This window comes from Ambystoma mexicanum, chromosome 3p (assembly GCF_040938575.1).
Source record: "Ambystoma mexicanum isolate Mex_15411 chromosome 3p, UKY_AmexF1_1, whole genome shotgun sequence".
Classification (NCBI taxonomy): Eukaryota; Metazoa; Chordata; class Amphibia; order Caudata; family Ambystomatidae; genus Ambystoma; species Ambystoma mexicanum.
Window position 1 is genome coordinate 652366572 of NC_090925.1, and position 26672 is coordinate 652393243.

Here is a 26672-nt window from a genome sequence, read left to right on the forward strand (position 1 = left end):
TACAAACCATCATATTGTGGACATACTGGTAGGGGCAATTCTATTGCCCCGGGGTCTGTTGTTCGAGGGGGCACTGTCCAGTCCCCCCATACCGAGTTTTGTCTGGTGGCAGTGGATACTACTTTTTATATTCGACCGCGAATATATTCCTATGGGATTTTCCCATTGTTCAAGGCTACCACTTTTTAATATAGCCTGGAACATACCGCCGGTTTATTAAATTAATATAAATTCACCGGTTGGTATTTTTTGCCGAAACTCGGTTCCAAAAATAATGGCGTTTGTGTTCGCTTCTGAGACTCCAACCCAAGTCGAGCCCTTTGTTCCACTTTTTGGCGGGCTTCTCCACAGAAGCCTCCAAAAGTGGTGCCACTATGTCTGGGTACCACAAGGGGTGTGGGAGGGGGTTTAGGCACCCTGGACTGAGTTGCCTCAGCAAATCAAGTTGCACTCTGGTGTGATTGGCCCAGTGGTGAGCCGCCCGGCTCACCACTTAGCATGTTTGAGTGACAGCTAGGACTGATGAATGGGGGTTTTCTGCATAAAAGCAGGGCTTTGGGGACTGGGACTTCAGACGTCACCACAGGACCAAAGAATCCAAAGAGGGAGAAGCTGATCCGACCTGCAATGATGACACCACTGGTGGAGCCCTGCTGAACCGTCTCACCACTTTTCCCGACGACAGAGGAGATCATCAATCCGAAGAGTCTTCTTCCTTTGACTGGTGGGATAACAAGTTTGCCCGCCTTTTCGCCTTCCCGGATCATCTTGTGGCTGCCTTGCCTGTGCCAAGCACCCCGGCAACTGGGATACCACGTTTTCTCCACTACCGTGAATAAAAAGGTAGTACCTTTTAACCGGAGAACTCTGCAGCTGGTTTCTTCCCTGGCAGTGCAACGACCTTCAGCTTTCCTCCACGTCGAGATCATCTCTTCCTCTGGACGACGCCATCACGTGCACCTGCTGCTAGGAACAACTGCACCTGCTGGTGGATCCTCTCCACTGTAAAGATACTGTGTCCGCCTGGCCTCCCTCGCAACGGTCTGTGTGGGGTGACTCTTAAAGCCTCAATTTACCACTTGGATTGGCCCTAGGCTGGCTAACTGAACTTTTCTAAACTGAACTAATTCCTTTCTGAACTCTCTGCAAGACCCTCCAAGCCTTTGAAACTGGTTGATCTTGGGTGCATTGGTGTTCTACTCTCTCCAAGATGGAGCCTGGCCTCTGAACTTTTTGCTCACAAGTAGACTTTGACTTTTCTGCCTTGCTAAGTGCTTCTGAAGGATTGTGTTGTGTGCTGTTCCTAATTTCTGCCTTTTCCCTCCCTTTTTCTTAAACTTATTGGAGTGCCATCTTTAGTTAAGCGCTCACCTCTGTCTGGAAATAAGTGGTGTTAACTAAGAATTGTCTAATAAGGAATAAGGGATGTACATATGATAATAGTGACTGTGTTTTTGAACTTACTTACAATAAGAGTGCTAGAGTGTTTCTAAGTGTGTGTTTAAATAAATAATTATATACTTGATTCCAAAGCCCTGGTCAGTGTTTGCTTGTGCTACTGTATTTTGGTACCTATCTTGTATACTCTATATACTGTCTAACTCTTCTTGAGAGAAGTCTGGCTGCTCAGCCACAGCTACCAGGTAAATCTGGGTGGTACAGACTGCTACCAATTGGGTTTACTGCCAACACCTGTAGTCATAAGCCTTTTGCAGTGGTCCCTAAGGGGACTGCACAGGTTTTTGCCTAACGCAGCATGCATGAGAAGGCAATCTGGGTTCACACGTTTGCATGGTGTCAATGTAGTTGGGGGGTGTTCCCTAAGTGTATTTGTCCATATGGACATGCATGCAAAATGAAGTGAATGCCAGTGTCCCGTACACAGCACATATGAAGATAGCACCAAGGACCCCCCTGTGTGTCAAACCACACCCATCCCCTGACACCTCAAAAGAAAGCACTACATTGCATTAGCCATTGACCAGCAGAATATATCATGTACAGAATACACCACATCGGCAATGTCAGCCAGTGATCCATTACCGATTCATAAAAATCCATAATATGACCAACACACAAACTTCATCAAAGTGCATCAATGAGGGAGGGAATAAGGGGGAAGAACACTACATTCCTACATGTCCTTCAAACAGTCCACAGTGTGATAATGAACTGGAAAAGCAAAGTACATATTACAATTGCCTGGACCAATAAGCGAGAGTCTAGGGAGGGAATGTTGGATGGCATAACTAGCATCAACATTCCTATGCCTGACGGGAATAGTCGCAGTGCAGGAGTCACATAAGGAGGGGAGTGATGGAAGAGGAGGGAAGAGGTGAGGAGAGTAACAAAATAAGTGACAAACTGTGGTAGGTCTACAAAGAATGAACATAGTGCTGGGGAGGTGGGGAAGAAAGACAGAAGGGAAAGGGGGAAGAGATTACCTGTAATCAGTGGTGGAGGGACTAATGATCAAATTAACTGTCAAAACTATACTTAAAATGGCGAAGGTGGGGCATGGAAGGACAGAGGTAGAAGGGAAAATGTCTGCAAAGAAAAGTGCCTACGTATCACCATGGCCAATGGCAATGGGGGTAGTGGTTGAAAATGACAGCCAGAGTACAAGGAGGAGGCTAAAGGGTGGTGGAGAGGGAGAGGGAGGAGAGAAGGGAGGAGGGGGCCAAGCTCCAAATGACTAATGGGGAAGATGGTGAAAGAAAGCACACACAGGGGACAGAGGAAAACCTGATGGTGCAGGAGAGTAGGGGATGTGATGATGAAGGGGGGACAGAGGGACACTGACAGGGGCAGGGGAGGCAGGGTGGCATTCAAGTGACTGAGAATGCATGTGGACAGGTCTAGACAGGGCCACCTGTGTGGCCTTTTGATAGTGGTGGCAGGCTCAAGCATCATGGTTGGCCGGATTTTCACAAGGGTCAAGTGCAAACAGTGGGAGAGGGGGAGCAGGTCCAGGACACAAACAGGAAATTTAAATCACGAACAATGTAGTCATAACTCAGATGTCACATCCAAACACCAGCCATGCCTGAGAAATGTCCAAAGTGGTGCTAGCAAGGAATGGGTGGTTATTGAAATGCGTGGTGACAGGGGTAACTCAGCGTGCAGCCTTCATGTGGCATATCAAAATCACTGTGCGAAAACTGTCCCAATTCAACATTCTCAGCACATGGACCCCTCCCACCATCAGTGTGTTGTATGCAGCCAAAGGGTGCATGGTACCAGCTACAGCATGAAGTGCATCAAAATAGACAGTCAATACATAACAAATATCTCAAGCAACATGATGAAATGCACAGTCAGCTTAATACTCATCAAGGTGAAGTGCAGACATGCATTGGAGAACCCATCTGGACTACCCACTAGGGGTGTACACACAAGTAGAACTGCAGGCTGGCCACAGATATGATGGAAGCCCAATGCCCATGTTTGATATGCTGTTACACCGAGCAATCCTTGCGAGCCCATGGAAAAGGGAAGCAGGAGTACCATATGTGTCAGGACCCCAAGCAAAACACATACACAAGAGAAGCCTGAATGGGCCCAGCTGGATCACACAGTGGATGCCTTCCGATGCCACAAAGCACCATACTGTCACATGTATGCACAATAGACAAAATAATATTGAAATAAAAAATAATTCTAAAGAACATATAAACTAAATCAAATAATAAATTGAAATAAAAAAAATGAAAAGAGAAATGAAAGAAAGAAAAGCAAAATCAATAACATTGAATAAAACCATAAAAATAACAAATAAAAAGCAAAGTGAAATCATTGAAAAAGAACAACAAAATAATGAAAAAAATTTAAAAATGAAAATAAAAAGATAACATACTTACCAAAAACCATACAATTTGGAAGAAAAATATTTTCTGAAAAAAAACTTCTGGACAAAAAATAAAAAATGTGCACAAAAAAATAAATAAAAAATGGCCATATATGACCCATGGGGTGGGGGGACACCCAGGAGGGGGAGGTACAGGGTGCACCTCAACAACCACATGTGTAGATGTCGAGGTAAAAAAAAAAAACTCACTGGGCTCAGCACCTGCAAGGCCCGACCTATGTGGGAGATAGGTTGTCATCATCACCCTCTGGATCTGAATCAGAAGGTGGACATGGTACAGTTAACTCACCATGCCTAGCCGCCCCTTGCCCCTCAATGGCAGCATGTATGCGGGTCTGGTAAGCCAGGTCCTGGGGGGCAATGAGACTGAGGTCAGCATGCATTACCTCACGTGTCACAAGTGCTTCCTCCTGCAGTGACTGACGTGTGAGATGGAATTCTCCTTGCATGGCCTCACATGACAAACTGAGTGACTCCCGGCTTGCATGGAGTTCAGCTGAGATGGTTCTTCCAAGCTGTACCATCCTGTCGTTTGTCCGCCTACTCTCATCCATCATGAGGTCAGCTAATGTAGATTGGAGGGCTTGTTGTTCCACCCTCAGGACCTTACGGTGTGCCTCTGCTTGAGCATTAAGTGTTTCATGCAGAGCCACCATTTCAGCCCGGCACGCCCTGTCATACGCCGCCATGCCCAGCCTGAGTGAGCGGCAAGTGTACTGCGTAGCCCACTGATGGAGCACCACTTGCCTTACAGAGAGGAGGATGGAATGGGCCACACTTTCCATACCTTGAGCAATCATCTCAACTGCTCCCCCCTGTTGCTGTGCTATGGCAATCATGGAACACTCCCACTCAGTTGACCCCGGTGGCACACGGCCACCGCGTTGCCAGACACCACACTTGCTGGGCCCAAGGAGCCGTGGTAATTGCTGGGTTGGTGCCGCCCGCAGCTGCAGGACTGCATCCCTCCATCAACCTGATGCCCCAGGAAAATGGCCAACTGGTGTCGAGTGTGACCGTGCACCCGTAACCACCACAGGCGGACATTCCAACCCTGCCTGGCCCCCTACTGCAGGTGTTGCAGACAGAACACCATCCGACACAGGATCACCTACCGGCGACGACACATCATGATGCAGATCCGGCTCAACAAAGTGGTCATAGGATATATCAGAGCCTGACTCAGAGTCAGCTCTGGACACGATGGCCTGGAGCACCTGTGGGTTCTCATGGGCTGCCACCCCATGACCACCAATGGTGCTTGGTTGGTCATGTGAAATGACCACCGTGTCTGGGATGACATCTTCATCCTCTGCCACCAGTGCGTCATCACCTGCAACATAAAGAAAAGAAACAAGAACACGCATGTCAGTAGCACATACCACACACATACAGTTCATAGGATTGACAGCCAAATAATGAAACAGCCATGTCACAGGCAACTCAAACCCCAACATGCATCCAGTGGCATTGCAATGCAGGGCCATCCCAAAAGCAGTAAAGGATGTGTGCAAAATGTGAATGCAACACATGTATTGCATGTTGCAAATCACCTGCATCACACACAACCTCTAGAGGGCATATATCCAATGCCAAAATGAGAGATGGGAACAAATAGTCAGCACCTAGCATACGCATGTATTAACATACAAATAGACACAGCTAGAAATGTAACCGAACACACCATGATACATGTAACATGCATATTCATGTGCAGCACTCAACTACAATCAACTATGCATAGTACATGTGTCATAGGAGGCACCTACGCTAGTGCATTTCCATACTGTGATAGGAGGGACATGGGTACATACATGTCAGGTCAACATCACACAGCACCATCATGATTGCACATTGAAGGGCTTAACTTGGCACAGGAGTGAGTGTGTGCATTGCAGTGCATGTGTAGCCCCTCAACTTACAACATCACGGCGCACGTAGTGATCACAATATTCAAACATGATTGCAGTGTAACGGTAATTGCAGCCATCATGTGCAAATGGCATGCACCAGGTAGCATGGTTTCTGTGAAATACACGCCCTCTGTCCAATAGCAGGGAGGCACTGCATGGCAATTACATGTTCCACGCCATACTGTGCATTGCTAGACAGTGTAGGTGTGCGTTTATTGCATTTCGTCAGTCAAATGTCACTACAGCCGATGAGAAGTAGACATGATGGATGAGAGGTGAGGAACCATCCATAGTACATCCATGCATGTAGAAGACAACACCAGTTTAAAAGTGGTCATGGGCCTGTAACTGGGGGAGCCAAGGCCATGATACAGATTTGCACAGCCTAAAGTTTTGCGTGATGACACAGACCTACAGTGAGCATGAAATGGCTGTCCAAATGAGATGACACTTGGATCATCCTGGACAAATACAACAATGAGCAGGTTTTCAAGGACACCTAGGGGCATACATGGAATGCACATGTAAGATGATCCTGCACATATGTGCATGTGGAGCCACTGCCATCAGCACACTCATAGTGAGCCACACTGTACCAAGGACAAAGGATGCATATGACATGATGTGACATCTCAACAAGATTGCACTCGTACACAAGTGGCTCATAGCGCAAAAAAAGCAAAGGTAGGGGAACAAGGGAGAAAAGAATTCAAAACAACTATCATACTGGGCAAAGTGACATACATAACACGCTAGTGCATGGAGAAGGGATAAAGGGTTGAAGACCCAGGAAGGGGGAGGAGGGGAACGTGTCAAACAGAGGAGACCAAAGAAGGAAAATGAAGTCCAATGATAGACTGTCCATTCAAAAAGTGGGAGTGCAGCCAGCAAGTGGCAAGTGCAAGATGTTTTGGACAGGGCAAGTCTGATGAGTGCAGACAAAGAATGCTGGACTGTATGGGGACACGCACTGTACCCATTGATATGGGAGGCCTGTAGGCAGTGCAGCAAGGAGGCAGGGTGAGTAGGTACCTGATTCAATGGACAGAGTGTGTGCAGGGGCACAGTGCCAACATAGAAAACTGATCAGCTGGGTAGAAGAGGGGCTAATGCAGGAGCAACTAAGATGGTGTTGAGGTGCTTCCAGAAGCAGAGGTGCTTCCAGAAGCAGATATATCTCTCCTCAAGCTTCAACATGGCCAGTTGGCTGGTCAAAAGTGTGCTCCCAGCTGTAGACACAGATCTGCTCCTACCTTACTTACTCAATTAATGACTGACCTTGAGGGAGTGTGGGGTAGGGGAGCAAAGGACTCAAGAGAGGAGGAATTGGTAGAGGAATTGTTGAAGGTATTTTCTACCCAGTCTTAAAAAAACCTTTTGCACAATGCAGAGGGTCTGAAGTAACATCCTTGCATCCACTGGTAGCCAATGAAGGGGTCACAGAGCTGGAAAGGTAGGATCCCAGGGCTTGAGGCCAAGAACAAGTCTTGCAGTCCTGTACTGGATTAGTGGTGGAGGGTGGCATTTGGAGGCAGGCCAAATATTGAAAGAGACTGTCACAGTACCCCAACCTGAGTAAACCAGAGCTTGACAGAATGTGAGCATTTAGGAGAATGTTAGGAAAGGCACAGTACGCTTGAGGAGGTGGAGCAAGAAGTTAATCCATTCCAAGATACGTCACAAATGTGTGTGTAAAAGGGATGTGTTGAGTCAAAGGTGACACTGAGGTTCTTGGTCTTGCAGGTGGAGGCAGGAGGAAGGCCAGTGGGGCTGGCCAGAGATTGATGGCAAAGAATGGCAAAGGTGTATCAGTCTTGCTGGCATTCAGACAGAGACCATTGGTAGAACACCAAAAGCAAATGGCAATGAGGCTATCAGAAATAAGGGAGGGACAAGAGGTGGCCAAGGTCAGCCAGGAAATGAGCCAGTTGTCATCAGCATAGCACCGAACTTGTACAAAAATATGATAATGCAGTAGTCAAGAGCTGACACTTGCTCTCCATGAATTGGGGCCGAGAGGTCAGACCCCTGGTGAACAACAAAGGTGGTGAGGGAGATTGAAGATAGGAAAGAGACTACTTGTAGCTGTGCAGGTCACACATGCCAAACACACATGTCATTGAGTTACACGCATCAATACTCACCAGATGATGCATCATAACCATCCTCTCTCCCACTACACAGATTTGTTCTTCCAGGATGAACTTATGCTGAGTGAGTTCATCCCCCTCTGGTGGTGGCCCACCAGTCACCAGAGACATGGTGTAATTGGAGGCACGCGTTTGCTTAGCACTGCATCTATAGTCATTCCAGCGCTTGTAGCATTCCTGAGCTGTGCACACCTGGAATCCCATGGATGTCACACCATCTGCTGCATGCTGCCAGAGGACCCAACGCTGGTGATACGTTGTATGGCACTGTGGGCCCACAAGCATATCATGTTTGTGTTCCGACACGTAGTCCACAAGGAAGTCCAGTTCTTGATTGCAGAAAGGCTTCTTCCTTGACGTGTCAGAGGCCTGAGCTGTGTCTGGAACCCCAGCCTCTTGTGCAGGAGCACACTTCCTCCTTTTGGACGGTGGTACTGACCCTGAGGAGGCAATGTGGCCCTGATCATTGGGGGCAGTGACACTGGTGGACTGGACCAAGGCAGTGGGTGTTGGTATGAGGACAGCAGGTCTGGCTTGGGTCTGAGTCACTGCCGGGGTAGTGTTGGTTGCATCTGCTTGGGGCAGCAGATGTCATAACTGCCCCAGATATGTGTGCCACAGTCACAGCCACAGTGGACGCACATGAGCCCATCCTCCGGACAAGATGGAAATCGTAATGAGAGTCCTTGTCATACAACGCAACATGTGATGCCTGACCCAGAGCCCGGGTAGAGGTGTCCACAGCTGCACCTGCAGCTACCACCACCGGTGGGCCTGTGACAGCAGATTTAAATTGCTGTTGGGCGATATGGTTGCCAGGTTCTGATGCAACAGTTGCATCACCAGGAACCACAGGGGGTGGTGGCATGTCTGCACTAGAACGTGCTGGGCATCCTGTCCCGGAGGGGCACTCCTGCCTCTTCCACCCCTGTAGCCACCCTGGCCACCCTGGACTCTCCATCCTCCCTGGTCTCCATGCCCACGAGCCTGTGCACGTCCAGCCCTGGGAGGATGCCCAGCTTTGCCACCCTTAGCCTTTGGTATCCTCCCAACCATGGCACTGATCGGAAATGGGCTATGGGAGGTTCACTCAACAATTGTCCTGGGCAATTGGCTAGAAGGGGACAGGGTATTTGATGGAATAGGTACCCCAGTGCCCATGCAAGGCTGTCTGTGACCCCTGGGGAGAAATTACGGGTCACGCAATGCTCAGGCACCCCCAAAAAGAAAAGAAAAAAATGAAAAAATCGAATTTTTTTTAAAAAAAATGTAAGCACAGGAAATTGGAAAAATAAAATAAAATTGTGCACATGACCTTGGTAGCCCATGTGCGTGAATATTACCTCCAGCAGTACGGTGTGGCACCCAGGAACACAAAAAACACGTACACATGGAACATGCAGGCTACTATGACCTCTAAACAGTAGGCATGCCCAGGTGGACTTCAGACGCTGTGAAGTAATCGTGTGTGATTCCAGCAGAGTAAACACACACGTTGGTCTCCACGAACAGCATGTACAGTGTTTTGCTGGTCTGCGCTCATCTTTAACCCGTGCTGAAGGCAACACCCGTGTGCGTAACGTCACTTACACGCTAGGGCCTTTCCTCGAATTACATGCATCCACACACGGACGTGATTTTTTTGCACTTGCCAAATCGCAATGCACCCGTGATGAGGGAAATGCCCGCGCATATCACATCACATACGTGCTTATGCGCTAAGGGCCTTTCCTTGAAAACACACTGACATGCTGTTTTTTCATGTGCTAAATCACTCTGTATCAAGCTGGACACGCGACAACACATGGAAGACCACGCTCCTGCCCAGAAGGCCATTTTCCTGCCTCCAAGAGCCCGAGCAGACTCCCACCTGCCAGCTGCTGCTGCCTGCCTGCCTGCTAGCCACGTGCCCTGCCATTTGGTGCCTGCACTTCAGCCATCTGCAGGGGTCCAGTTGCTGTGAACATCCCTGCTGGAATAGAAGACTCCTGACTGAAGTTCCATCGCTCCACAGCCCAGCCCCAGGACCCAGTTGCCCACCCACACCTGCCTCGGGGGTTGCCATGTCGTGGGATACACCATCAGACACCACGGGCAACCCCCAGCCAGAGAGACAGAGGGCTATCAGCTTCAGTTCCGCAGAAGTTGGTATCCTGGTGGAGCAAGTCCTGGGGCATTATGATGCCCTCTACAGAAGAAGACGCGCCGACAAGGATGGACGTGAGGGGATCTGGAAGGACATCAGGGCTGCCATCAATGTGGAGGGGGTGGCAGTCAACGAATACAACATGTCCGGAAGCGCTTGGAGGACTTCAGGTCCAGGACCCTCAGGAAGGCCCAGCGCCTCTTGGAAGCAGCGGGTGCAGTGAGGTGCCGGGTCCACCTTACCACCGACAACATGAGGGTCCTAGAACGTATATGCCCAACGCTTCACCGCCAGATCCTCGAGAGGCAGAGCAGTCCGGAGTGGAGCGATAAGTGTCCATGCATAATTACTGGACGCAGTGCATGTTGAGGTGTGCCAGGAGTATACAGCTTGGACATATGTCTGAAAAGGGCCATGTATGGATGTGTATGTGCAGGGACATGACCGTGCTACATGTGAGTCCTGTCATGTGTGATGCACATCAATGGTGTATGTGTTCAAATGCATGATGCACGAATGCATGTGGGGATGCACACATGTTAGCATTTCTTTGTATGTACTATGGCATGGTTGGGGTGTGACACATGGATGCTGGTTCCACCATCATGTACGTGCATGGCATACAAGTGCTTATGTGTGTTTGACATGTGTGCGACTGTGATATGCCATGGATGCATGTGACAGAGACATGTCTGAACCCCTTTGCCAGATGTGACATAGTTGCCGATGATTGCACTTTGACAGGTGGTGGAGATGTAAAGATGCATGTCTGTCTGTTGGCACGTGTACATGTGTTCGGCACCCCCCATGTTGCTTGTGACATCATGCCAACCTTCGGATGTTCATGTTGTCTTGTGCGTATGGATGCTGCTGCCTGCTGCACGATTCCTGTCAAATTCTGCATGTGTGTGGGTTCAAATGATATGAATGTTGGGGAGTGTGATGGCATCTGTGAAGTTTGACACTGCCACTCATGTGCAACTTTGACATGTGTATCCGACCATTGTACAGTGCCCTGATGTCTGTGATCTGTCCTTCCCTGTCTGCAGCGTCGACTGATGAAGAGGGCGGAGACGGTGCTGTGGAGCACAGAGGCAGGGATCCCACCGCCAGCCAGAGATGCAAGGCCCAGCTCTCCTACCACGTTGTCATCTCTTCCGGGAGTGAGGAGTCTGGTGCTGCGTCCCTGGCCGCAGCTGCCGAGGGAAGGTCCAAGAGGCGGAGGTTGGAGGTGGACTCCTCGGCAGCAGTAGGGGCAGCTGAGCCCCCACAGGGGCATATGGAGGAAGATGGCACAGAGTCATCCAGGTTGGTGGGGAGTTTGGTTGAGGAGGAGGCCATGGAAGGCCCACACACGGGGCCTGGAGGGGGGGCATTCCACTGGTGCTTGTGGTGCAGTCCAGGGGTAGGGACAGGAGGCAGCACAGGCCACCGCGTAGGTGCCTGTGTGTAATCCTGTCCCCGATCCTGTGACTGCATCATCCCGCACCAGCAAGGATGCCTTCGTACAGACACGTTTTCAGGGAGGGAATGCGGGAACAACAACTGGCCTTCCTCTCCTTGCGGACTTGGCAATCGGGGACCAGGTTGAGCCTGTCCTAGCTGGGGTGGCGTTGCGTCAACGTGGTATTCAGGATGACGTGCAGTGTTCTCGTGAGTCTCATTGACTGCGTCGGCCTACTAGGACAGGTCACCCAGGCTGGGTTACTCCATGTGCTGGATCTTCTAGCGACTCCCTCCTCAACTGAACCCCCTTTGCGCCAGTTGTCCTCCATGCCATCTTCCTGCCCAAGTATCACCTGGGCACCCTGGGGAGCTGCCTCTGAAGCAGCAGCCAGGCTGGTGGAGGAAACATCCCTGCTACAGTCGGGAGTCGGAGGTCCAGCAGGGGTGGCCACCCCAATAACTGGACACCAGCAAGAGGAGGACGTGCAGGCATCAACCAGCAGGGCACATGCACGGCAGCAGCAGGCTCAAGGTGGGAGGCATCATGGCTCGGGGCTATCAACATCAGAGGGGCAGGCATCGGCCGGAGGGCAGGAGGACCCTGGCCTGGGAGTGTCTTCCGTGTGGTAGCGGTTGGGCCAGCAGATAGATGCAGAGCAGCGGCGGGGGGAGGAGGCACGGTTCACTATGGTCAGGGCGGAGAACTCCATGCGCAGTGCATTGAGGCAGGCTGAGTGCCTCGAGGCAACTTGCAAGAAGTTGGAACAGGCCATGACTGCATCCCTGTGAGACCTTGAGGCCAGGGAAGAGGCCCGCATCCTGGATATCGACGTGGAGTTCGATGATGCCCTGGCCCGGATCATCAACGAGTGAATCCTTGGACTTGCCCGTTGGCATTGTACATAGTTCATTAGTGTTAGGTTTCCTTTGTTTTTTCTTTTTTTTTTGGAGTTCATGGACATTGCTCCCCTTCGTGTTATAGTTGTACATATAATAGGACTATTTTGTAGGTTTCCTTTTGTTTGTGGACTTCCATTGTATATAGTTGCATACTTGTACATACTTTCTTTTTCAATTTACCCATGGATCAATGATTTTCTTTTATTTGGATTATGTATTTCTTATTGAAATTGCCACTGGACCACTTTTTTCATTCAACATGACATTGTTCATAGGACAACAAAATAGTCCTATGAAGAAAAAACTATATACACAAAGTGGAGCAATGTCAATGAACTCCCAAAAAAAAAAGAAAAAACAAAGGAAACCTAACACTAATGAACTATGTACAATGGTGGTGGGCAAGTCCAATGACTCACTCAATGTTTCGGGCCAGGGCATCATCAAACTCCATGTCGATGTCCCGGAGGTGGGCCTCTTCCCTGGCCTCGAAGTCTCACATGGATGCAGTCATGGCCTGTTCCAACTCCCTGCGAGTTGCCTGGATCATCCTGCCTCAATGCCCTGCGTATGGAGTTCTCCACCCTGACATAGTGAGCCGTGCCTCCTCTGCCCCCCGCCACTCCGCATCTATCTGCTAGCCCAACCGCTGCCACACGGAAGACACTCCCAATCCAGGGACCTCCTGCCCTCCGGCCGATGCCTGCCCCTCTGATGTTGATGGCCCCGAGCCATGATGCCTCCCACCCTGAGCCTGCTGCTGCCTCCAACACAACTGCCTCTGCCACCACAATGGCATTCGGGATGATGGAACCCACCGGCACCGTTGTGCACGTGCCCTGCCTGATGATGCTGGCACATGCTCCATCCACTGGGGTCCAGTTGATGGACTGTCCACCCCTGCTGGACCTCCGACTCCCGACTGGGGCAGGGATGGGATCTCCACCAGGCTGGCTGCGTTGGTTAGGGCAGATCCACAGGGGGCCCTGGTGGCATCTGGGACGGAAGACGGCACGGAGAAGGACTGGCGTATGGTAGGCACAGAGGAGGAGAGGGCAGCAAGACTGGCCGACACATGGAGGAAACCCCCGACCATGGACACTCCAAACTGGGCCACGTTGGCACACAGCTCTTCGTGATGGTGTGCATGGTCCCCCCAGGACACACGCACGTCATCATGAATGTCATGTGTGCGCAACGTGACACCACAAGGGTGGACTCCATCCGGTCACAGGTCCCTTCGTCCTCAGGTAGAGGAGTGCCAGATGACGTGGACCTCCCCCCTACCTGTGGACGGGCCTGGGACGGGGCATCCCTGCTGGTGCATGGTGATGCAGTCACAGTGTCAGGGACAGAGACATGCACAGACACATCTGCGGTGACCTGTGTGTCTCCTGCCCCTGGACTGCACCACTTGCACCAGTGGTACCACCTTCACCAGGCCGCATGTGCGGCTCTGTAGCGGCCTCCTCCTCCTCTATGCCCACCACCAACCTGGATGGCTCTGCACCGTCTTCTGCCATTGCAAGCCCCTGTGGGGGCTCATCCGCCCCTTCCGTGGCAGCCGTAGTGGCAGACGTGGCACCAGTCCCCTCGCTCCTGGATGATGGTATTTCCTGGGAGGGTGACTGGGCCTTGCATCACCGGCCGGTGGAGGCATCCCTGCCGCTTTCCTCCACTGCACCGTCTCTGCCCTCTTCTTCACTCTCCGCTGTTTAAAGGGAGATATTGAACACAAGAATCAGGGTACTGAACTATAGTCCCCCAGACACAAAGCAATGGCACATGAATGGCACTGTGAAACATCAATTCCATCATGTCCTTCGACAACACATGGGTCAGTGCAGGCAACACACATGCAGGAACAGGCATGGCACATGCAACATACATTGGCATCCATGTCCAAGGCACCGTAGTTGCATCCAATGGTGGGCTGATTCTCACATGCACCATGGGACATGCTGGTCACATGCACACACATCACCAGACATGTGTCATGCATCCATGGCGCACACACTACTCTGACACATGGACATGTACATCATGCATGTCCATGACAGCAGCACACATCTCTCACACCCCAAACATGTCAAAGTACAGACACAGGCAAGCATACATGTGTGTGTTCTGCATGCTGCTCCGCATGATGCATTGTAGCACATACACCATCCATGTGGGTCACGCCTGACTGGACTCACATGCGGCACCATCATGTCACTGCACACACACACATCCAAACATGACCCATGCCACACATGCAGCCAAGTAGCTCACTACCAGCACACTGCAACATGCCCTTTTTTAAACGTGAGTGCATGGCCACTTACCGCTCGACTCCAGACGGGCCTGCATCCTGAGGATCTGGTGGTGAAGCAGTGGGAAAATGCGCTCCAGGACCCTCATCTGCTGGGTGTTAGACTGGCCCCTGCGCCCCACTGCATCCTCTGCTTCCAAGAGGCGCCGGGCCTTCTTGAGGGTCCTGGACTTGTAGTCCTCCCAGTGCTTCTGGACGTGTTTCATATTGTGGGGTGCCATCCCCTCCACGTAATGGCACCCACTATGTCCTTCCAGATCCACTTCCATTCTTCCTTTTTGGCGTGCAATGGTATGAAGAGGGCATCAGAATGCCCCAGAACTTGCTCCACCAGGATACCAACTTCCTTTTCACTGAATCGGATAGCCCTCTGCCTCTCTGGCTGGGGGTTGCCACTGGTTCCGGAAGGTGTTTTGTCGGACATGGCAACCCCCGAGACAGGTGTGGGTGGGCAACTGGGTCCTGGCGCTGGGCTGTGGAGTGATGGGACTTCAGTCAGGAGTCTTTTGTTCCAGCAGGGGTGGTCACTGCAACTGGACCACTGCAGATGGCTCGCGGGAGGCTGCTCGGGTCTCTGGTGGCAGTCATTTGGCCTTCTTGGCAGGAGCGTGGTCTTCCATGTGTTATCGTGTGGTCAGCTTGATACGGAGTGATTTGGCACGTGAAAAAACAGCACATCAGCGTGTAATTCGAGGGAAGGCCATTAGCGCGTAAGCACATCTGTGATGTAACACAAAGGGGCGTTTCCCTCGCCACGGGTTGAAGGTCCCACGTGTGTTTCCATAGCTGTGTACGTGCTCTTTGTGGGATGCAGTACGTGTATTCCAGGGGGGCGTGTGGACTTTTACACACGTTTTTGCTGGTGCGAGCAAGGTACCTGTATTCCGAGGGGAACGCAGGGAGTTTTCCACGCGTTTTTGATAGATCCAGTGGGCTACATGTATTCCGAGGGGTGCGCGTGGATATTTACACATGTTTTCAATAGCGTGAGCGGGGCACGTGTATTCCGAGAGGTGCGCGTGGACTTTTACACATGTTTTGAATAGCACGAGCGGGTTACATGTATTTCGAGGCGTGTGCAGGGAATTTTCCATGTATTTTCCTGGTTGGGGGTCTGTATGCTGATCCACTGGCCTTTGCGCCATGTAGGGGATTTGTGCGATGTTTTTGGTGCACGGGGCGGGGTTGAGGGCGTTACTGGTGCTGAGGCAGGGTCGCTGCACCGCTCTGCACCACGGCTGGTTATGGATGTTCAAATCCATGAATATGCTGTGCACTAAAATGGGTTTTGGGGCACGCAGCTGGCACAGACTGTCGCACTCGCACTCTGTGCGCCAGCCGCACGCGCCACTTGTGTGCTAAATTCTATGAATTACCCCGAATGTGTCTTTGTAAGAAGCTAAAATATGTCCTCCACCTTTAGCAGTCCAACCACACTTAAATGCACGATTCCTCCGTGCATTTATTCCACAACTCCCTTTGCCAGCACCATCCTCTTCCACTCAGAGACGTATAAGCACCAGTGCATTCCTCCTGCTTCTCTTTATCTGCCACTTTCTAGGGGATATAGAAGAACATCTTGATGGGCATTGGTGAGAGGAATGTGGAGAAAATCTAATATATGTATACAATGCATGAGCTAAACCCATTCCAACTATCATGACATGATAGATTATTTCAAACTGGTCGAAGTTGGGGAAAAATAGTAGTGGAGCTATGGATTTTGTAGAAAAAAAACTGGTGTTGTTTCCAGTGACAGCTGGTATGATATGATATGATATTTTATTTATATTGCACTCATACACAGGTGTTTCAGAGTGCAACAAGGGAGGGGAATAGGGGAGAACGAAACAACAATCTTATTAGGCCCAGTGACATTGAGAACGTGCAAGTGCATAGGTGAATTTTATAGATGGGCAGGACTGGGAATAAACATTTACCATAAATACGTGGTAGCAAAAAAGCGTAGCAAGTGAGCCTTAAATCAATTAGAAGGGTTCAGAGGGTTTTGCCTGTGAGAATTATCTTTAAATAATGACTTAAACAGTGATTTTTTGCAGCACATTTTCAGAGACAATTGGGTAAAAAATAAATGTAAGTTTACAACAGATTTTAGGGTAAGTTTTGAAAAATCAATTAGATGCAGAATCACCAACAGTGCACAGGATCATTTCCCAACACATTGTCATAATGCCTTTTCCCACTACAATGCAATTTTCTGCCATTGTAAAAAAAAGTAATTTAATGCTTAGAGTGTCCATACATGTCCATGAAGGTTAAACCAATATATGCTAGTATTTACACATAAGAATGTACTAGTGTTGCTTTGACCATAATACCAGCAAAGATACTATAGGAAAACATGTCTATACTGGCAATTGAAACAGGTCCTGACTGGATGCACCGTGTTGACTAGTGAGGCAACATAGAAAACGCTCATCATGTTGGCTTTGCCCTTAACGTCAGTTTAAGGTGGCATGCCACAGTAATAAAACATGGCTGTGCTGGAAGAACAAATTACAAATGGCCACACCACCCATATTATGGATACACTTCATGATGTCTTTGACCTCTCAACACAGATCAAAATGCCATGCCATAGTAAAAAAACCTTTCCGGATTGGCCATGTAAGAACACTTATATTGACTTTGAGCTTAACCCCAGTATAAAATGCAATTTATAATAAGGAATAATGTTTCATCTTGATGCAGAAATGCTACTGCAATGTAAGAATGTTCATTTTATTTGCTTTTCCCGCTATGCCACCTGAGAAAACATTTCAATGCACCAACACCGCCTTAAGCCCCAACCTTCCATGCAAACACATATTCATTCACATTCACACCAGCAGACATGCACCCCTACAGGTTCTCTAAATCATTCACACACACACAGAATATTCACTATACATTTGTATTTGCAAGTGCACCCATGCCCACCAGTCACACTGCACTCCTATATAGCCACTAATACAGAAACCCCTTGTCAAAAGACATGCATTCACATCTGACATCCACAGATGAATACACAAATGCAAAAATGCTTTTTTTACCCATCACTTGTTTTCCTGCATATCCAAACTCAACAAAGCTCTTCAATCCAGGCCTCCAGCTCCAGGATTCCACACATATAGGAACCACAAAGCAGGGTGAGCTTCCTGGGTCCTGACATATGTGATAGAATCACACTACCTATATCTCACATCCACATAAGACGGAAATTCCCGGTGAAACGCAGGCACACCCTCGAGGCATAATATAGGTTTGAGTTGAACTATTCAGGAAAGAGATAGCCCTACCTCATGGGCATATATGTCAGACTTAGATATTAAAAAACCTATTCTTTGGTAAGGGTGAGAAATGCAGACCAATTTGCATGGCAAAGGGATTTATGCTAAATTCTGATTCCCCGGATTAATTTCTCTCTTTACCTTAGCAGTGATTTGAGTAGACTGGTTACAAGAGTGGGAGACTTCATATACTCTCGTTAAGATTGGGGATGTCTGCGGATGAAAAAGTCCTGCCTTTTCTGCAGCTCGGTGTCAAATGTTGCCATATTAAGTGGCCATATGTGTACTCTTCTGGAAAAAATAGAGTGGAGAATCTCAGCCCACAGGCCACAAACGACAAAAACATGCAGGTTAATGGTTACACATGATCTAAGTGGCAGTCGATACACCACCACAACAGCAACACCATGGATAATCTTCAGCTGCTTTATGCACATTCAGGAGCCACATGGGACAGACTAGTAGGTATGTAAACAGACTGAATGGTTTCTTCCTTCAAGTGTGTTATCACTAATAACATATGGAAGCTATACAACCTTGTTCCCTTACCTTGAGCAGTCTGGAAACAATACTTCCTGGATGCCTCTGGGTTGGCTGGGCAGGATTTCAGTCACCTGGTTCTCTTGTGGACAGATGAATCCATAGGGAATGAAGAACAGGCATTCACATGTTAGAGCATCTTTACAAAGCTTGAATCAGGTAGGCTACTAAGAGAAGGATGCGTCCAGGAAAGAATGAAGCTTGAGGTTGAAGGACGTGGACTACTGATAAGGGCACACTCCTTCTAAGAGGCTAGAAAGTTGAGCATTTAAGAAGCCAGGGCACTACAAGGAGCATGCACACACGGGTGAGATCCCATGTATGGTATTCTTCATATGCTTGGTACTCAGACCATTTCCTAGACTTTACTTTACACAGATATTCTTATCATTTGCTTTTCTTATCACGAACATCCGTTGCTTAAACATTTGTTAAGAGCTAGGTGGGGTATGGGATACAGGGGTGAACATTTCAAGTTGCAAACTACTAGCCAGCCATAAAAAATCACTTACCACCTCAATTGCACATATACAGCACACCATTTTCCAAATGGATATGTATCTATATAATAACACTTCTGTATATCCAGTGGGAAGAAAAAAAACAGTGAGCACTGCAAAGTGCACATTTCAAGTCCCAGAACAAAAACAGAGAAATTAATATATTGCAGTGTTACAAAACTGATGACTGGCAACACAGGGACTGTTATGGGGGGGCACTTGACATGAAAAGTTTAAAAGGCCCTGCCGCTGTCCCTGTCACAGCTTAATGCATTTTATTTAGGAACTCCATTGTGCTACCAGAAATATTTCCCTCCATTGAACTTTGTTTTTCTGCTTTTGTGGGGTTGGGTAGGAAGCTGATGAAATACGCACACATCACTGCTTCCAAAGCTCAACAACTTAGGTAACAGAAATAATGCTGCTTTTCTATACTGTTCAAACATAGGGTGTTTCCAGATCCTGTAGTAATGGATGACATTAATATTGCTGTATTCAAAAGTACTTGTTTTTGGTAACTCTAGAAGGATAAAAGTGTGTGCTGGTCATATTGGGAGGCTATCCTTTGATTACATAACATTCTCTGCAGTTGCCACATTACCCTCCTTTGACCTATTTATTATGATTGACTCCCCCATCCATTACATTCTCTCGCAAAGAATTAACCCCAGAAACTCTCCCTTCTCCCAGCAATCCACTTTAGAGCAACACAATGCATATAGTGCTTTACAAAAAAAAAAAAAAATTAAATAAGCATCAGCTTAAATCCCATATCTAAATTTTACACGTAAATTACTTTCGACTGTGCACGTCCCCAATAAAGTAACAAGAAGTTTGAGATAAAAGAGGGTGCCCAATAGCTTCCAGTTGGGGGTAGCTCTTAATTAATGGGCTGCCCTGCAGCAATGGGGACCATGCAGTGTATTCCGCATGTACGTTGGTCAGACTCATATCAGCACATCACGACATGCATCCATTTTCAATTATGTGTTCTTTCATTATTTGGGCAAGTAGTCTGTTTTATAAGCTGCTGTCCTTTTAGAACGGGTTGTGTCAGAATGCAATAGGGGTGCACCTAGACTAATATTTCAGAGGGGGCTAACCCTTCAATTATTGGAGGAGGCGCTAACTTCAGAGACGGTGGAGGAGTGGCATCTAACTTCATTACTCATTGTAATGAGACTATTCTAGTGCAGCTCCAATGTTACAAACAGTTAGCTCTCTCCTTTATGTCTGAAAAAACACCCACTTCTTGCAGATTCTGAAGGCCCTAGAAATGTGAGAATGGCAGATGGTGGTGTTCAATGAAAGACTCAATATCATATCATAGCTTAGCAGGTCATAGCAGAGTGTGGGGCAGTACTCTGGACGAACCAAGCAACTTCAGTGGCTGGGAGCAACAGGAGAGAAAATGTAATGTTGGTTCAACCACAGTTAGTCCGCTATACTAGAATCTCAGGTGCGCTGATTGGCTGGTGAGACTATGGGCCTCATTACGAGTATCGAGGTAGGGGGTTAACGGCAACCGTAAGGATGCCGGTGCCGTTAACCACCTACCGCCGCATTCCGAGGTCCCTTAGCGGGAGTCGTTAAGGGACCAGGGAGCTAATATCGGGTCCGCTATTTGCGGGCCCGTTATTAGCTCCTTCCCCATTCCCATTGAGCCCTCTGGGGGCTCAAATGGGAATGGGGAATGGTTTTGAGAATGGGGACTTACCGGGTCCTCCAAGGTTGGAATGACCCAGTAAGTCCCCATTCCAACTACCCGGACCCCGACACGACTTTGGATGCAGCCATGGCGCTAATAGCATCATGGCTACCTCCAAACTCGTAATGAGGCCCTATGTCTGCCTATCAAATCAAGTCCTATTCTAAGGGTATAAATGTAATCACTTATACACAGTCACATTTTTGCAGTTGAAGCCAGGGTGATATTACATTATATGCCCAGGATCACACACTTAAGCTAAACATTGAACAGGGATTTTAACCCACTGTGCTATTTGGGCATGGCCATCTTCTTCCACGTCTTACATGGAACACATATTTAAGTGTTGGGTGTCAAGCAAGACCTACAATGAAACTGTCCTATAGAGTTGACTTGCAAAATACACAAATTGCATAGTAAAGCATAATGCCAACATGCAAATTCGTATAGTAGCATGTTGTGCCAAAATAATATCAGTGTACCTTTTATTTTCCACATCCTAAATGGAAAAGAATAAGATGCAAAAGGCAAAATATCTATTTACCCACTTTATTTTCAGCGATTTAAGAAACACTCACAATGAAATAAGTTGTGTCATAAACTCACTTAGGTTTGGAGATTCGTCACAATCCTCCAGCATGAAGTGTTGTTATGTTTGATATTAAGAATATTCAACTAAGGGCATCAAAGCAAAATTTAGTTTTTAGCATCTAACTATTAGACATTATAGGTGGGACCGAAAAAAAGGTCTGACCGTACAAAAAGTATGAAAAATGCTACCACCAAAGGTTTGAACACCAAAAGTTCGAACCTTTGGTGGTAGCATTGTAGGTAAGTATAAAAAAAAAGACTGCGGTGGACACTCCCGGAGCTCCCAAAAAAAACAAAAAAAATAAGAAAAGGACCCTGTGGCGCCGGTTCCCGATCACGGAAGTTTAAAGAGGGTAAGTAGCATTTGTTTATTTTGGTTGTGTGTGTGGGGGTGTGTTGAGGGTGTGGGTACTGTTGTGTTGTGGGTGTGTTGTGGGTGGGGTGGGGGTGTGGGTATGTAAGTGTTTGAATGCGTGTTCACATGGGAAATGTGCAACCCTTCTGTGGTTCGCACATTTCTCATGCAAACCTTTCCGTCAAAGACTTTTCCACGATGGAAAAATCATGCAGATCCGGCTTGACTGGCCCCTGACCTCCTGCCCGCACCCTGCCAGGATGAGGCTGTTCATCCCAGGAGACGGCGTAGGCACTCTGACTTGGGAGGGCCTTGGATCAGTGTCCTCGGGGGCAACACAAGCGAACTATCTCAGCAACCCCCCCTAAAAATGATTCTCATTCTACCACCTTCATGGGACCGGATTAAGGTAAGAATCACTTTCCATTTACAGAGGACTTTGAACATGTTTATAAAACATTTACTTAGAGCTGTACTGAATGTCCCACTATATTGTAAAAAAAGGTGGTGCAGGGGTTGCTTGTGTTACCCAGTGCAATGCAGCTTAATTATTCGCCTGTGTGTTTGTTCTATTTTTAAAGCATTTTTATAGTGCCAGATTGCTGAATAACTTCGAGGCGGCTGGCTATGCTCGCATAGGTAAGAAAATGAATGGATGCCCTCAGTCTGTGAATGCTCTGGGTTCATGTGGTCTCCAGCTTTACCCATCCGCTCTCAATTGTATACATTTTCCCCTACAGTCGGACTGGGCCATAAAACTGTCTTGGCAAGCAATGAAAAAGTGGCCCACAGTTGCAAATGGCAATTCATTCCTTTTGTGACACTGTTTACCGAAGGGTGAGGTATTTATTTTAAATGGGACAAAAATTGTGCATTTTAATGAATATTTATTCAGCAACACTAGTTAAAACTACTATCCGCAAAGTTAAGTAACTCATAAAACTGGCCCATATTGGCCTAAAAAGTGTCTCATTGCTGCAGACGTGGAAACACGCTACTTTTGGGCGCTATCCGCCGAACTCAGACTAATGCAGTGCAGCGCAGTACAATATGCCCGGGTCAGGAGAGAGGCACAGCACTGAACCGTCCTTCTCTCCCGACCCAGGACCCGGCCTTGTCCGGTGACCTCCCGCCCGCACCGTTCAAAACCAAATGAAAAATGCTCAGGTCGGGAGAGAGGGACGTCACTAAACCGTCCCTCCCTCTCTCCCGACCCACTAGTCATCTGGCCTGGCTGGCTCCTGAGCTCCTGCCCGCACACTTCACTGCAGACATATTGTACTGCACTGCAGACTTCTGCAGTTCAGTACAATATGCTCGGGTTGGGAGAGAGGGACAGCACTGTACCGCCCTTCTCTCCCGATTCAGGGCAGCACCTGGCCTGGCCTTGTGACTTCCCTCCCGCCCGCACCAAAATGAAATAAGAAATGCTCAGGTCGGGAGAGAGGGACCACACTGAACCGTCCCTCCCTCCCGACCCACTAGTCATATGGCCTGGCTGGCCCCTGACCTCCCGCCCGCACCATGCACTGCACTACTGCAGTGCAGTACAATATGCTGCTCGAGTCGGCAGGGGGGGACAGCACTGAACCGTCCTTCTCCCCCGACCCCGCACCTAGCCTGGCTCTGTGACTTCCCTCCCCCGCACCAAAATGAAATAAAAAATGCTCAGGTCGGTAGAGAGGGACGGCACTGAACCGTCCCTCTCTCCCGACCCACTACACTCACCTCCGTCTGTGTCCCTCCTTTAGCTACCTGTCTGGCAGCGCAGCATGCAGGAGGTAAATTCTAGGCCTGGTGCAGTCCAACTCTGACAGAGGCTGCTGGTTACTGGCCCACGCTTGCGCATAGTGAGGGGCACGTGCAGAAATCAACGGCACTGCACCTCAACGCGCAGGTCTGGGCAAAGGCTCTGCCCTCTGTCTACTGTCTGCAGCCTGCATCAGACAGTGCAGTGCTGCAACCGTTCCTATACTTTTACTTTAAAAAGGAGCGCTCCGGAGTGGTTTCTTTTTAAAATAAAAATATAGGAATGGTAATGGAGAAAAAAAAAAGTACAGGAGCACAGCTCCCATCCGATCCCCCTCACTTCGATCGATGATTTCAAAACGATAACATAGCCCCACAGTTGTCCTGCTGCTTTTAGCCATGCCCAGGCAACACCACTCACTGGTACCAAGTTGCCTTCATTTGCAAACACATCTCTACCAAAGGGTACAACGCTGATATATCTCGGATCTTCAATTAATCAGTCAAGAAGAAAGAATTGTTCTCCCTCAAACACATAAGGAAGGATTTCTCAAGGGGAATCTGCCCTGTGCGCCCATGTATATTGTGTGCCCTCACAGGATTAGGGCCTCATCAAAAATCACGCTTCAGGAAAGTCCTGAAGACCCTACTTTCAAACAACATCTGGCCAACTGCTGATCGATCACTCTACTCATCCCTCCCCTTCCACTCTGGAGTTCCCCCCTTCTGTGCTCTCTCCCCATCCCACGTCCTCTGCTACCCCCCCAGCCTACTTGTAACCGCTGGGTGTGTCCCGTTTTTACATCTCTCTGTTGCTTTCCATCTAGGTTATACATTCCATACATACGTGCATACATAGAAACAAAATTATGAAGTGTTTATTTTATCTTGACATATTTAATGAACTCCTTCTCCCATTCATATTTTTCCAGGTTCACCTGTAGCAGAGGAATCCGCATCAGTATTAACAGTTACCGGTACAGCACCACTTTCCGCAGTAGTTTACGGGACAACATCCAACTCACCACTTGTTGCCAGTGCAGAACCAGCATCTCCAACTCTTTCCAGCATTGATTCAGCATATCCAGTGGCTTTGAATGCAGAGTCAGAAGTTTCAGAGCATCCCAGCAATGTGCCAGCATCTTCAGCCGCCGCTGAAAAACAGCCACAACCTTCAACAGCTACAGGAGCACCAGCAGAAGGTCCAACGTTTGTAAACACAACATCGTCAACAGTAAAGGTACGGTACAACACCAAATCACAGTGCCCTATGTTCTACATTTTTCCTTACAGTGTCACAATCCTTGTCAGCTGTCAGTACCGAACGAGCAGTTCTGCTTGTTTCAGATACATTACTCACATCACTTCCTGTGTACTGGTATATCAATTGCATTTCTAATGATTACTGGTGACCATGGCAACCCCCTCAACACCCACTGACTAAGCACCAGAAAGTCAATCTATTATATACTCTATCGTTGTGAACTATCAGGAGCTCCTTCAAAAGCTCACCCAACCCCACACTGGTACTGAACAGCGGCTGTTGCTGATCCTATAGCAGTTCTTGTGCAGTTTCAGGTAATAATGTCCCCATACATAATCTCGCTGGGAAAAGCCATTGGCAACATTATATATGGTGACATTGTGTCTGAGGACGGGTTGCAGGGATGTCCCCTGCTCCCGTTCGAAAAACAAACAAAACATCAGCGGTTGCGGGGGTGTCACCCCCCATGTTCAATGTAATAATGTCTCTGCAATAAACAGCGACTTTTTTGTAAGGAGACATTTTTGAGGGGACATTATTACATGGAACCTCTGGTGCATATGGATACTGTACTGTATTCCAGAGGGCGGAACTTACACCACTGCTATACATGCCCACCACATTTTATTCCGTGTTCTTCTCTGGAGATAAGTGTAGTGCATGTGGTTTCTGAATAAAAGGTAAGCTCCTTCTTCTTGTATATGTGTTTACAGAGTTGTGCATACACCTGCTCTCTTCATTACAGTTTCAGTTTGTCTTTCAGCATAGCCATTCCAAACATACAAAGCATACATTTCCCAACAACTTGTTCAATGTTTCACGCATAGACTGACCACAGTTTGAACATAAAACTACCTCAGAGTGTATTGCCTCATTTGCCATCCTACCCCAAGAGGCACTTTCTTTCTTTGGCTGTAACCTGCCATTCTTCACTGAATATGTTAGGTTATTTGCTATGTCTTTCGCTGCCACTTACATGGGCTTGCGGCACTGATGACCCTTTCGAGTCATCACTAAGGTCTTGAAGAAGCTCCTGGGCTTGCCGACCGATGCCCTACCCTGGCGGGTAACAAGCTCCCAGTCTTGTTGTTTGTAGATGATGCAGTTTGTTTCTCCCTAACTCCTGTAGGTGTTCGCAAGCAATTGGAGATTTTAGTTGATTTTAGCAAAAGGAATGGGTTGTCCTTGAACATTAGTAAAACTAAGGCCATGATTTTTAACGCTAATGTGAGGAAGAAACCGAAGGCTCTTAGACTTATTCTGGAGGATGGAGTCATTGAGCAGGTCCATTCATATGATTATCTGGAGGTGAGGGTCATGGCATCGTGCAAGTGGGGCGGTGCGCGTTTCATTGGAGGCGTACAAAGCCAGACTCGACCGGCCGTTTTGTATGAACTTTGGGGGCACATGGCTGTTGAGCCCCTAGCAGTGGTGGAGAGTAAATTCCTGAAAAATATCCTTGGGCTGCCCCTTCAGTGCACAAAATATTCCAGTGCTGCTTGAGACTGTCCTGCAAGGGTTCGATTCAATCTGTAAATTGTGTATGGTGCTTTACTTGGTCCGCCTATGGACAAATGAACATCTTTGTAAATATAAAGACGCAGTTCTGGATATTCCGTCTCAGCAAGGGAGTACTTCTTTAAAGTGGGTTTCCCATGTAAAAAACACCTTGGGGCAACTGGGGTTCGGGGAGTACTGGTCTAACCCGGCTGTGTTGATATCAGCATCAAAGGAAGAGATGAAATTGCTGCAGGGGGTTGGGTGGATTTTAACATTCTGGCTTATTCCAGGGCCTCTGAGTTGCTGGCCCGGTATTTTGTGAACAAGAAAGGGGTCGGCTGCTGAGAGTACCTGGACTATGTTAAAAGGTTGGGAAAAGGTTGTATATTTTCTTTACAACTTTATTTTGATGTTTTCAAAAACAAAAGTATGGAAGAA

The 26672-nt window shown here is 48.2% G+C and overlaps 1 protein-coding gene across 1 annotated transcript in view; it reads left to right on the plus strand.

The window, feature by feature from the left end:
- LOC138579581 (uncharacterized) overlaps positions 1-26672 on the plus strand; it is a 250662-nt gene that overhangs the window by 52110 nt on the left and 171880 nt on the right. Inside the window, exon 2 of the mRNA XM_069649853.1 lies at positions 24403-24710. Coding sequence (XP_069505954.1) covers positions 24403-24710 — 308 coding nt within the window. The remainder of the gene's footprint in view (positions 1-24402; positions 24711-26672) is intronic.